We start from the raw sequence: 11,612 nt of genomic DNA on the forward strand, positions 1-11,612 counted from the left end.
GAAAAAATGTGGTGTGAGAAAGATTTAGCGGCTAAAATAAAATTAAGTTATTATAAGAAGGTCATCAACCCCACCCTAGAAGATCAAAAGTATATCTCTATTTTAACTAGCTCAAAGAAGAAAATTAATATAGCAAAGATTAGAACGAATTCTCGTGAGCTCCATAGTGAAACAGATGGTCTGGCAGTTCCTAAAAAGCCATAGATGGAAAGGATCTGCCATATATGTGAGAATAGGAACATCGAGGATGAAAACCACTTCCTCTTAGAGTGCCCCCCGTACAACCACATTAGATCTCAGTTTTACAATCTTTGTTACAATACTGACCTTCCTAGCCTTTTACAATGTCAGAATTATAATGAGCTCGGGAGGCTTCTCTCCAAGCTTTTTGAGCATAGGAATAAAATCTTAAATCAAAATAAATAATTTGTTTCTTTAGGCCTGATAGACCAATGTTTAGTCTCACCAGACCTTAACCACCATCATCATCATCATTAAAATTATTATTTTATTTTATATTTTTTTAATATATATATATATATATATAATTATTAATAATATTTTATTTTTTATGATTTGTTTTTAATTATTATTAAAACTATTTAAGTAAGTACAAAGTCTTGCTGTATTAAAAATAAAGTTTTTAGAATTTATATTTTTAAACAATAAAAAATATCTCAATAATTTAATTTTAATAATATTTAAATAGTTTTTTATATTAAGAATTTTAATATTGTTTTTTATTTTAAAATTTATTGTGTTTTCACTTTATATATTATTAACATTTTTTTTTAAAGTTTGACAGGTTATCTCTTTGTCCAATATATCACTGAGACTAAACCGGAATTGAACCAGTGACTTCTAATCAATGTCTTTACAAAGCACCTGTATATCCAAAACCCCGTAAACAATATATTATCAACATTACATAAATTAAATAACACATAAGTGTTTTAAATTTTAGATTTATGCTAATTCTCTAACTCACTCATACCATGACTTGCATTACCACCCACATAGATCCACTAAGTCTTAAATAAGGGTCTAACACCATACTCATCACTCATCATACTGGGCAGTAAAATGAGCCTCTAAACTTAATTACCAACCCATAAATATATTGCAAAACTTATATGAATTACAAATTCTAAAAGTATTCCAAAACCTAGACTAAAAAATAAATCAAATTAAACCATTCATCTCTTTCCTATCTATCAAATTCAGAGATATTTCCGAAAACTACGATCACATTAAAACAACAAAATTCATCATTATGAACCCAGTTTTAAGTGGGGTAACTACACATGAACCCACTTTTGAAGCTAAAATACACAGTTAAAAATTCGCAACACTTGAATGCACTATTAGTAGAAAATTAGCGATGGGTTCAAAGCGAAGCCCGGCACAATTTTATTAGCCTCGAATAGAGAAAAATAACGATGAGTCCATAACCCAGCAAATAACGATAAGCAACAAATTTATTAGAAAAATAACGATGAGTCCATAACCAAGCAAACCATTATTCGCAATAACTGTAAAAATATGGCACTGTCTCTTCCCTGGCACTCATCAATCTCAGCGTCTGCATCAGAGCACCCACACAGCAAGAGATCCGAGTAGAAGCGAGCCGACGAGCACGGCGCCGTCCTTGATCTGCATGTATGAAGCTGCCATGGCCGCGCCTTTGGTGCTGTTTGTGGTGCTGGACGGAGGTGGAGGAGATGGTGTAGAGGTCGACGAAGCCGCCGTAACGTTAATGCCGACCTTCATACCCGCTGCGCAGTGACCTGTAGTGCCACAGATGAAATACCGCCCGCCCGTGCTGTTCAATGGAATGGTATTGTTTCCTCCCTGGTATGTGTTTAATGCGTTGCTCGTCGAGCACGAATTATACGCCGCCTCGCTGACTTCCACCACGTCGTGGCCCGATCCATATGTGAAAACTGCAGCCAATCAAAATTAGTTATCATTAGCTTCATTATAATTTGTTTTCCTTTTATGTGGTTAAAGGATTTTGGAGATGTGGTTCAAGGATTTTGGAGATGGGTGACCAGTAGAATTTAATGGGAGGATTTAGCCAAAGAGATTAAGTGGAAGAGATTAAAGGGAAGGTATCAATTTTTACGGTACTTTAATCGGAGGTATTGAAAAAATTGAATTGGACTAGAGGAAGAGTAGTGAAAGAAATGAACCTGTAATCTACAAAAATGTATAAAATGTATTGATAGAATTGAACCAATAATTTCCCAATAACATATACTTTAACTAACAACTGGATCCATTCAGCTAATCTTCAAAAGTAAAATATGTGACAACTTGGTATTTACCTCAAATCAAAATCATTCCTATCAAGTCTAATTCCAAACTCAAAATTAACTTAACTGGTTACTTATTTTTTATTTTACCAGGGAAAAACAGTTACAATTACTTGTTAGATTTAAGACTTTTGTGATCCATAATGTAAATATCAGGCTTTCGAATTAATCACATCTTTAGAATTGAATCCAAATTCAAAAATCGACTCAATTCTAATGATGTGATTAATCCAAAAAACTGATATCTAAATTACAATTACTATTAAATCAGAAAATAATATATTTGTTTGGATTGTGCATTGATGTACTTACTGAGATTGTCGCCCTCATGGAATGTCTTGTCACTAGTCCAGTTAGTGTAGTTAACGGTGAGAGCCCAGCCCAGCCCGTCTCCAACGATGTAGTCCGCCGCCATACAATTATATGGCAAAACCATCATCGCCATTGCAACAGCAATTGCAATCCATGCTCTCGACTGCTCCATTTCTGCCAAAATAACTGCCATCCCACCATCAAAATATGCTGTAAATCATTACACTTCCAGGCTTCTTGTTTTATAAGTGAAGAATTCATGGCAATGACAACGTTTCAAGCAATATTAAAGAGTGCTCTATATTATGCTGATAATAAGCGGTGGAACGATGAAGTAATATTACCGTTTTTCCTACCAGTAGGGGAGTTGCTTGGAATTCGAGATTTGCGTGGATCAAAACACCGAGTGTGAGATAGGCAGAGAATTGAATGAAGAAGAACTGCATGGAAAGGCTGGATATATAAGTCCCTTCAGAGACACTGACATGACGTCTCGTGGGCGGCGTGGAAAGCTTGAAAGTTCAATGAACATGGGTTTCCTGGGTCGGTGAGTTATCGATTGAATATAATATTTGTTGAGAAGACCAAGCCCACCTTATAGAAATCAAGCTGATGGCTTGACAGATCAACAACTGCTGTCGCTAGCACTTGAACATTTTGGGCGGTGCTGACTTGAAATTGGATTTTCTGTTGAGTTAGAGCTCTCTTAATTTTATAGACAGCGTTCAATCCTCAATTAACTTAGAGAAGGTACTATTTTTTGTCAAGAGCGTTTGAAAAACATTTTAAATAAAAAAGGTAGACCCGGGGCAAATAACAAACATTCAAATTACACAAGAGGAAGTTGGTGGCGATTAAGAATATGTGTGTTTCTCAGGAAAGGTTATTGGTTTAAATTTAGAGGGAAATGGAATCAGTTTAAAGAAAGAGGTATACCCGGGGCAAATAACAAACAATCAAATCACGAAAGAGGAAGTTGGTGGCGATTAAGAATATGTGTGTTTTTAAGGCAAGGTGATTGGTTTAAATTTAGAGGAAAGTAGAGTATTAGCACTTGAATATATTTTAGTAGTTAAATGAATAGTTAAATAGTTGCTGAGAGGAATTAGAGGGAAATAGAATCAGTTTACATAAAAGAGGTATACCCGGGGCAAATAACAAACAATCAAATCACAAAAGAGGAAATTGGTGGCGATTAAGAAGATGTGTTTTTAAGGAAAGGTTATTGGTTTAAATTTAGAGGAAAATAGAGTATTAGCACTTAAATATAATTTAGTATATTTTAGTAGTTAAATCAATAGTTAAATAGTTGCTGAGAGGTGAGGTTTTTATTTTAATAAATAATTTTATATATAAATTTGGTGTATAAAATTAAATTATTATTATTATAATTAATTGAGATTTATTTTAATTATAAATTTATAAGTGTTGCGAGTGATCAAAATTTTTAAAGTGTAAAATTTGAAAAAAAATTGTATAGAGAGATTTGATCTTTCTTTACTTTTTTTTTGTAAGTTTGGTAGATAGAAGATTTGAACCTAAGGCTTCCGGTTCAATGAGACCCATGACTGATTGAGTTACCTCGGGTGAACAATAATTATAATTATTAGAAAGTAATAATTATAGTTATCATTTTATTGTTTCTTTTTATTTTATTTTTTTAATTTTCTTTTATTTTTATGTTATGTAATTTGATTGAGTCAAAATGTTTTGATTAATAATTATAATTATTAAATATTTTATTTTATTTTATGCTATTTTATTTTTATGTAATCTGACATAGTCAAAATATTTACATTACATTAGATTACAACATTTGTTCCATACTAGAGAGTGTCTATCAAAGCAGGCAACGTTGATCCATCTTAACATAGAGATCAAATCTGTCAATGTGCAAACCTACATCGATCCATCTTAACATAGAGATCAAATCTCTCAAAGTGCAAACCTCTTTTTTGAGTGCACAACTTGAGGAAAGGTTTACACCCTGATAGTTCAAGGGTTAAAATGGATCTATGCTAGTTTAATTAATTCATAATTATAATTATTAATTTTTTAATTTTAATTTTAATTTTATTTAATTTTTATTCTTATTTTTTTATGTAATTTCACAGAGTCAAAATGTTTTCATAATATAATATAACTTTACAACATCTCTACCATATTATATTTGAGAGAGCTTCTTATTCCAATAAAAATATATTAATACTTTTAAATAGAAAAACTAAGATGTTCTCTCCCTTTAATGTAACATGAAAAGAAAAATAAATTGAAATTCAATTGAGAGATATCAACTTATATTCATGTATCTAATGATTATGGAGCAAAATCTATTGAAAATTGAGCCATTAAGTGACTATGAAGTGTCAAAAAGTGTCCAAATGCAGGTAAGGAATTTGTATTGGACATAGAGATTCCTGACTAAGAGCTTTCTTAAATGTAAGATCTTAGTAAAAGTAACGTGTAAGATGAAATGATTAAAATAAATGATTAATTTTTTTTTATTTAAAACAATTACTTAGTAATATTTTTTTAATAGATTAATAAACTAATATCATTATTTAAATATTATTTTTCAAAAACTAACCATTTAATATACTCGTTACCTATTAATATTTTTAATAAATTAATAAACTAATCTCATTATTTAAATATTATTTTTCAAAAACTAGCCATTTAATATAGTCGTTACTTAATAATATTTATTTTTAATATATTAATAAATTAATATCATAATTTAAATATTATTGTTTAAATATAGTCATTACTTCTTCATCTGGTTTGATGATGAACACACTTGTTGGTTCGAAATGCGAAAGATGATTTCTACCGAAAGACTTTGCTTAAATAATAGAGATGTTATTTTTATATTTATTTTATATAATTTATTTGTTAAATTTTAAAATAAGTAATAAATTTAATTAGTAATATTAAAAAATTAAAAGCCTATAGTGTAAGGCTTGTGATTGAATATTTTTGTGATTGAATATTTTTATTAAGAAACTTGTTTATAAAAGTTAGTGATTCAAACCCGGTGGGTGAGTTTGTTGAGGTAATTTTAGGTTACCTTATTAGATATGGTTTGTGAGCCATTAGAGCGGAATTATAATTATATGGTCATATTACCAATTTCTTACTAATTAAAAAATTAAATAAAATAAAACAAAACGAAATTATTAAAAAAATAAAAAACCATCTTAATTTTAATAATATAATTTGTAAATTTGTACATGTTAAATATATCATTTATTTTTTACTTTTATTGTAAATTTAAATTATTTTAGTATTTATTTAAATGAATATATTTAGTTGGGGTAGCTCAAGTGGTCATGGAAATGAAGTCTCACCGTCTTGGGTTCAAATCTTGTGCTACCCTCCCTAATAGCGGAGTGAATAATAGACATGTAAACATGAAAATCAGAAAATCCTACCAAAATATGGACTGGAATCCATGCTCACTCCCGATCTCATATCATTCCTGCACACAAAGGGGATCTTCACTTGGAATAAATTGATCCATTCCTGGTCGTCTTCTTCGCCAATCTGGAAGGACGGAGATGAACTTGGACTGCCCCTTTCTCTACGGCCTACATGGGCCTCTGCTGTTAATTATTTTGTAGGGAAAGGTATTACTCAAACAGGTTTAAAAGACGAATTAGTTTGGTCGATGGGGTTCTCCACTCAGCCTGTACGTGTCAAGGATTTATACACAGCTGCCTCATCCTTTCTTCCACCGCTTCCCGACCCCTCCTTTCCTTCCAAACTCTGGAAATCTTCCTGTCAACTTAAGGCAATTTTATTTTCGTGGCTGGTTTTCTCTAACAGGAACCTTACATGGGAGGTTCTTCAAAGGAAGGGATGGATGGGTCCCGGAAGATGCTCCATGTGCTGTCAGGCGTCTGAAACAAATGTCCATATGTTCTTTCAATGTCCGGCATCGTCCCAAATCTGGTATGATCTCTCCTTATCATATGGTTTTCCTTACCAGGTTTTCTCTACTGTTCAGGATGGTTACAGATGGTGGTCCGATCAACGGCCAGCATGGAGATCGTTATTCATCAACACGTGCTGGCTCCTGTGGAAATGGAGGAATGCTCGCATCTTTCAGGAGTCCAAGGCTCCCATTTCCTCCATTCTGGTCTATATTTCTGCTATGCTCGATCCTGCTTGATTCTGCTGGTCTTCTATCGCCGTTTCTTTTGGTTTATGTTGGATCTTTTTATGGACCTCTCCTTTTTGGTGGACTGTTATAGGTCTCATGTGATTCTGTTTTGCACATTTGGAATGTATCGCTTCTGATCTATTCAGCATTAGTCCTATCTCTTTTTGGCCATGTATCTGTCGGCCAGAACGATATGGCTTTATATGTATCTGCCCATTATATTCCCTTAATATAATATCATGATGTTTTTCTCTCTAGAAAAAATACATATCTATCTAAATTTACTTTTTTTAATTTATTTTACAGAATATCGTTTCCTACATTAAAACCTATAAAAATCAATAATATAAACAAATAAATATTTAAGATATAAATTTTCTTATTACACATTTCACATTAAAAAAAATTGTAAATAAAATACGTTTTAATTTATTTACTTTTATATTATTTCTTAAATAATATGAAACTTTCTTTCTTGCGATTAGATTGCATAGAGAAAGTCAAAATTTCGCAATTTTAAATTCTAAAATTATGTAGCACATATCGCAAAGAAGATATAAAAGTATTTTCTAAAATATTTTAAAAATATGTTGACAGCTATAAGAATTGCTTAATTCTACTAAAGATATATTAAGCATGAAAGACTTAATCAAGCTAAGAGCGATAGGGGTCATGAGATAGAAAGTTCGCTAAGAGCCAAGTAGGAAAGCACTCAGAATCATGCACAGATGCGTGAGAGGATTTGAGTCATCACGTTCCACTATCTTGGTAATTTGTGCAAACCACGTCCAAATATTTTATTGGCTTAAAATATTTAAAGTTAATATAAATTTCTGTTTACGATAGAGTTCATTCACCATGGAATTTAAAAATTTAGAATTTTGGGAGGCTTATTAAAAAACTAGTTTTTAGTGAGTTTTTTTTCGAAGTTTTTTTGGGTGGGTTTTTCTGATTTAATTTTTGTTAAGTTTTTTGGAAATTTAGAAAGTCGTATTAAGGACAACTTCCTTTAAATAGGTTATATTTCACACGAATACCATAGATCAATACTTTAGACTCACCATCAGTCAATGCTTTAGTCTCTCAATATTATGTTTTTTTTAATTGACAGATTTAATTTCCTTCTTTGAATAAGCTACATTCCACATGAATACTATGAATCAATACCATAGACTCTCAATATCATAAATAAAAAAAAAACACCCAAAACAATAAATTTAAATATATATTTTAAAACCTTCACCGACCTCTACAAAACATTTAAATATAACTATGTATATTTACTATTATACAAAACATTTAGATATAAGGATATATATTTACTATACTAAAGCTCTCGAAGCAATACATTTAATTATATATTAATAAACATTCACCGACCTCTACAAAACATTTAAATATAACGATGTATATTTACTATTATACAAAACAATTAGATATAACGACATATATTTACTATACTACTGCGTAAAACCACAAGTGTTTCACACAAAATAATAAAACCACCCTAAACATTATAAAACCAAATTAATAATTAAATGATTCATACCTTATTTGAGATAAATCAACTAACTTTATTAGGTGGTGCGTTTATAAAAGTAAAATGTTTTATTAGGCCCACATGTTGCTGGCAAAGCACGTAACGATGACTATTTCATGAATTGAGAATAGATAAAAAGTCACGCAAAGCTAAATAAAGCATATAAGGCGACATAAAGCTTATAGAAGTGGGCCCTAGCTTTTGGCACGTGGCACTTTTTAAAATCTTTACTCGAAATTATTGATTATTTATTTGTGGAATTGGTTATCATTCCACCATATTCATTTGTATTCACATGGATTATATATTAAAAAAATATCGTCAAATGCCATTTTTGAACGTGCACCTTGGATTTAGTTAGCCACAGGGAGCGATGAACACGTAATGCTGAAGTAACACAAATTCTTAAAATACTCTTTTCTTAAAATTAAATGGAAGAGCATGATAGGCATTGCCTCACTCACACACAATTTAAAAATACTTTATTCTAGTAGGAACGGATGTCGATGTGTACAATGTCAAATTTATAAGACAATCTTATTTTGTAAAAATAATTAAAAGGTGATATATTTATTTACTTATAAATGGCAATTAGTTAAAATTAAATATAATATAATATAAAATAATTCTTTAATATTTAATTTTTATGGCTATTAATTTGAGTTGTATCGATTTTTAGTCACGAATAACTCAGTAGGATAGGATTACACGGAACTCCTTGGGTGTAGGAGACCTGGTATCTCTCACTCTTAAGAGGAAATAGTAGTCAGTAATTAAAATGTTTTTTTTCAAACTAGGAATAAGATGGGTAACAGGGAGGGGATAATTAGGCGACACGTGGTCATTGCGTAATTAGGCTTTAAAGCTACCGGGTATAGCACATCATCTCTTCCCTTCACATAATGCCATCCACCTATCCATGATAAAGGCACTCAACGTGGGCATATTTATGACATAGGATGGTGGTAAATGTGTAGTCATTGAGTTATCGACTTAGAGCCAAATCATGAGGGAGAGAACGAGGAGGCATCATGCCTAAGGTCCACTCAGGTTTATTTTATTTCTCTGAGTAGAATTTCAATCACAGATGTTGGAAAATAAAGAGTTTGTGCACGGGTGAGTCATTACCTAAGATGGGAGGCAATTATGAGCATAGTGTTGTTGTTATTAATGCAAATGTAATCTTTGAATGTTTTTAATATTTGTTTATGAATTGTATCGATCAGAAGCTTCATTGGTTAAGAAGTCTTGGAAGGATACTTTGTCAAGAAGCCCCACTTTTCATGATAAAAATGACAAGGAAGGTCAAGATTTTTTGGACCGAATATCTTTTTCATTTAATTGATCTTATCATGTTAATTGTAATGACAGGGGGCGTGTCTCATAACTCCTTATGATTGAGGAGATATGTCTCTTTAAAGGTTGAAGTCCCATTTGTGGTCAGAAGTCCTAAAGAAGATTCTACAAGCAACCTATATGTAGTATTTAACCCTGTACAAAAATTACCTGTAAACGAATTCTTAAAACATAAAATTATACAATGGTGAGAACATAAAATAAATATACACAGATACATTCCCTTGGATCCTAAAACCAGGAATACGAAATTGATTTTTCGTTATAATCCTTTCAATATTACAATACATATTTATGCATGTCGAAGCATTCATAAACCCTAACCCACTAATCCTAGATTAGAAGATAACCATAGTTCCCTTGAGCAGATCTACAAAATACCATGGGCAGAAAACCATCATGCCCAAAACCATGTGCAAAACCCATGCACAAAACCATGGGTAGGTCTGCCCACCATCTTTGGGTTCACCCTCCATCCTTGGCTCTGCCCCAACTCAACACAAATTTCTGAGGCTAATCTGGAGTACCCGTGTTAGTGCTCAAATAGTCCCCACAAATGAACGACTTGAATACGCATTCACTAAGGACTCGGAAGCTCTCCCGTTGTAGGTTCTATGGGCTGACCTCCAGTGCACTACAAGGGGTAACCCTGACAATGATTATATAATTTTCAATACGAAAATATATTAAGGTCAGTTGATAATTTATTCATTATAGTAGCTTTATGGTATTAACAGAAGAGGAAGTTTTATCTAAAAAAATATCTGAAAGCTATAACCCAGATGAAAATGACAAACTTTAACAATTAAATTTCGAGATTAGATTATAAAAAATGAAAGAAGACAAAATAAGAACAAACATAAAGGTTCAAGATACCAAATCATTTCAAAGACAATGGGAGATCATTGCAACATGTACAAATGTTCTTGAATCTTGCATTCCAAATCTTTGAAGATAACCATATTCCATAATAAATATTGAAACCTGAAACTTGAAAATATGGTATAGAAACTTATAAGTTTTAAAGTGCAAATGATATCATACACAAACAAATTACAAAATATAACATTGTAACAATCGTAAATGTAGAACAAAGATTGTCATTAAGTTAAGAGACAAGCTTCTAAAACAAACGCCAATGAAATGTTCACCATCCCATCATTCAGATTGATAGTATGATGTCAGAACATAAAAGGATAAACGAAATAATTTCTAAATGAGAACAAGTCTTAGATTTAGTTTTTTGTGATTGTCATACATAGATGAACAAACACAACAAGATTCATCAAAACACAAGGAATAACTTTCAGAGATGTAATAAAAGACTATGTAACATGTACAAGCAGTTTTCACAAAATCGAAAATTATCACTTCTGTCAAAAAAATCCCCTCTACTGGAGATAGGGTTTTAAATAATTAGTCTGAAAAATAATTGTTTGAGTAAATGTCTTAAATGTAATAAATTCCAATGAAAAAAAACAACTCATAAAATAAAATGTTTATACGTTATGACAACTTCGCAGCTTCTACGTTTTGTCTTTTTTCATTATGCCTCGTAGGGGAGAAAGTATGGGCCCCATGCATCTTGACTATCAGTGCCCAAGTAGTGATTAAAGGAATTTCGCTCTAGTCTTATGACTGCTCTGTTATGGATTGCATTAGTGGAACTAGTTGAACAACTTGATTTGTTGAGGAGAAATGTTCAATAAAAATATTTCATTTCAAATGGTTCCTCAGTTTAGCCATTTTATCCCATTCTGCAGTCAGCAACCAAGGCACAACTTTATATTTTGTTATAACTACTATAGTAGAGATCTAATATGGTAACGAGTTGTAGGAAGGTTATGTATTATCTTGTTAATCCCGGAGTGACATGCAAAAGAAAATGTGAAACAAATGAATTAGAAAAGTTGGAAATGTTAAGGTT

At 31.6% G+C, this 11,612-nt stretch overlaps 1 protein-coding gene across 4 annotated transcripts; it reads right to left on the reverse strand.

Annotated features, from left to right (window-relative positions):
* Positions 1 to 1,515: 1,515 nt before the first annotated feature.
* On the reverse strand, positions 1,516 to 3,103 carry LOC149266688 (mavicyanin-like). 4 transcript variants are annotated; one of them, XM_089397211.1, is made up of 3 exons: positions 2,972 to 3,103; positions 2,628 to 2,813; positions 1,516 to 1,943 (listed from the first exon to the last, which is right to left on the reverse strand). In XM_089397211.1, exons 2-3 carry the CDS (start codon positions 2,797 to 2,799, stop codon positions 1,588 to 1,590), a joined length of 528 nt encoding a protein of 175 aa, XP_089253337.1. In that variant the 5' UTR covers positions 2,800 to 2,813; positions 2,972 to 3,103; the 3' UTR covers positions 1,516 to 1,587. The 4 variants fall into 4 exon arrangements, with proteins under 4 accessions (XP_089253337.1, XP_089253341.1, XP_089253342.1 ...); XM_089397215.1 differs by having other exon boundaries at positions 2,984 to 3,086; XM_089397216.1 differs by having other exon boundaries at positions 2,628 to 2,801; positions 2,972 to 3,065.
* Between the last annotated feature and the right edge of the window lie 8,509 nt (positions 3,104 to 11,612).

This window comes from Pinus tabuliformis, chromosome 6 (genome assembly GCF_031772625.1).
Source record: "Pinus tabuliformis cultivar Carrire ecotype Pingquan chromosome 6, CPIR1, whole genome shotgun sequence".
Taxonomy (NCBI): domain Eukaryota; kingdom Viridiplantae; phylum Streptophyta; class Pinopsida; order Pinales; family Pinaceae; genus Pinus; species Pinus tabuliformis.

What these genes read in the sequence shown, in the direction of transcription:
- LOC149266688 (XM_089397211.1), bottom strand. Translation starts at nt 2,799, where the DNA reads ATGGAGCAGTCGAGAGCATGGATTGCAATTGCTGTTGCAATGGCGATG. An exon ending in CCATGAGGGCGACAATCTCA is followed by an intron (nt 1,944 to 2,627) that starts GTAAGTACATCA and finishes GATTGGCTGCAG; the next exon opens with TTTTCACATATGGATCGGGC.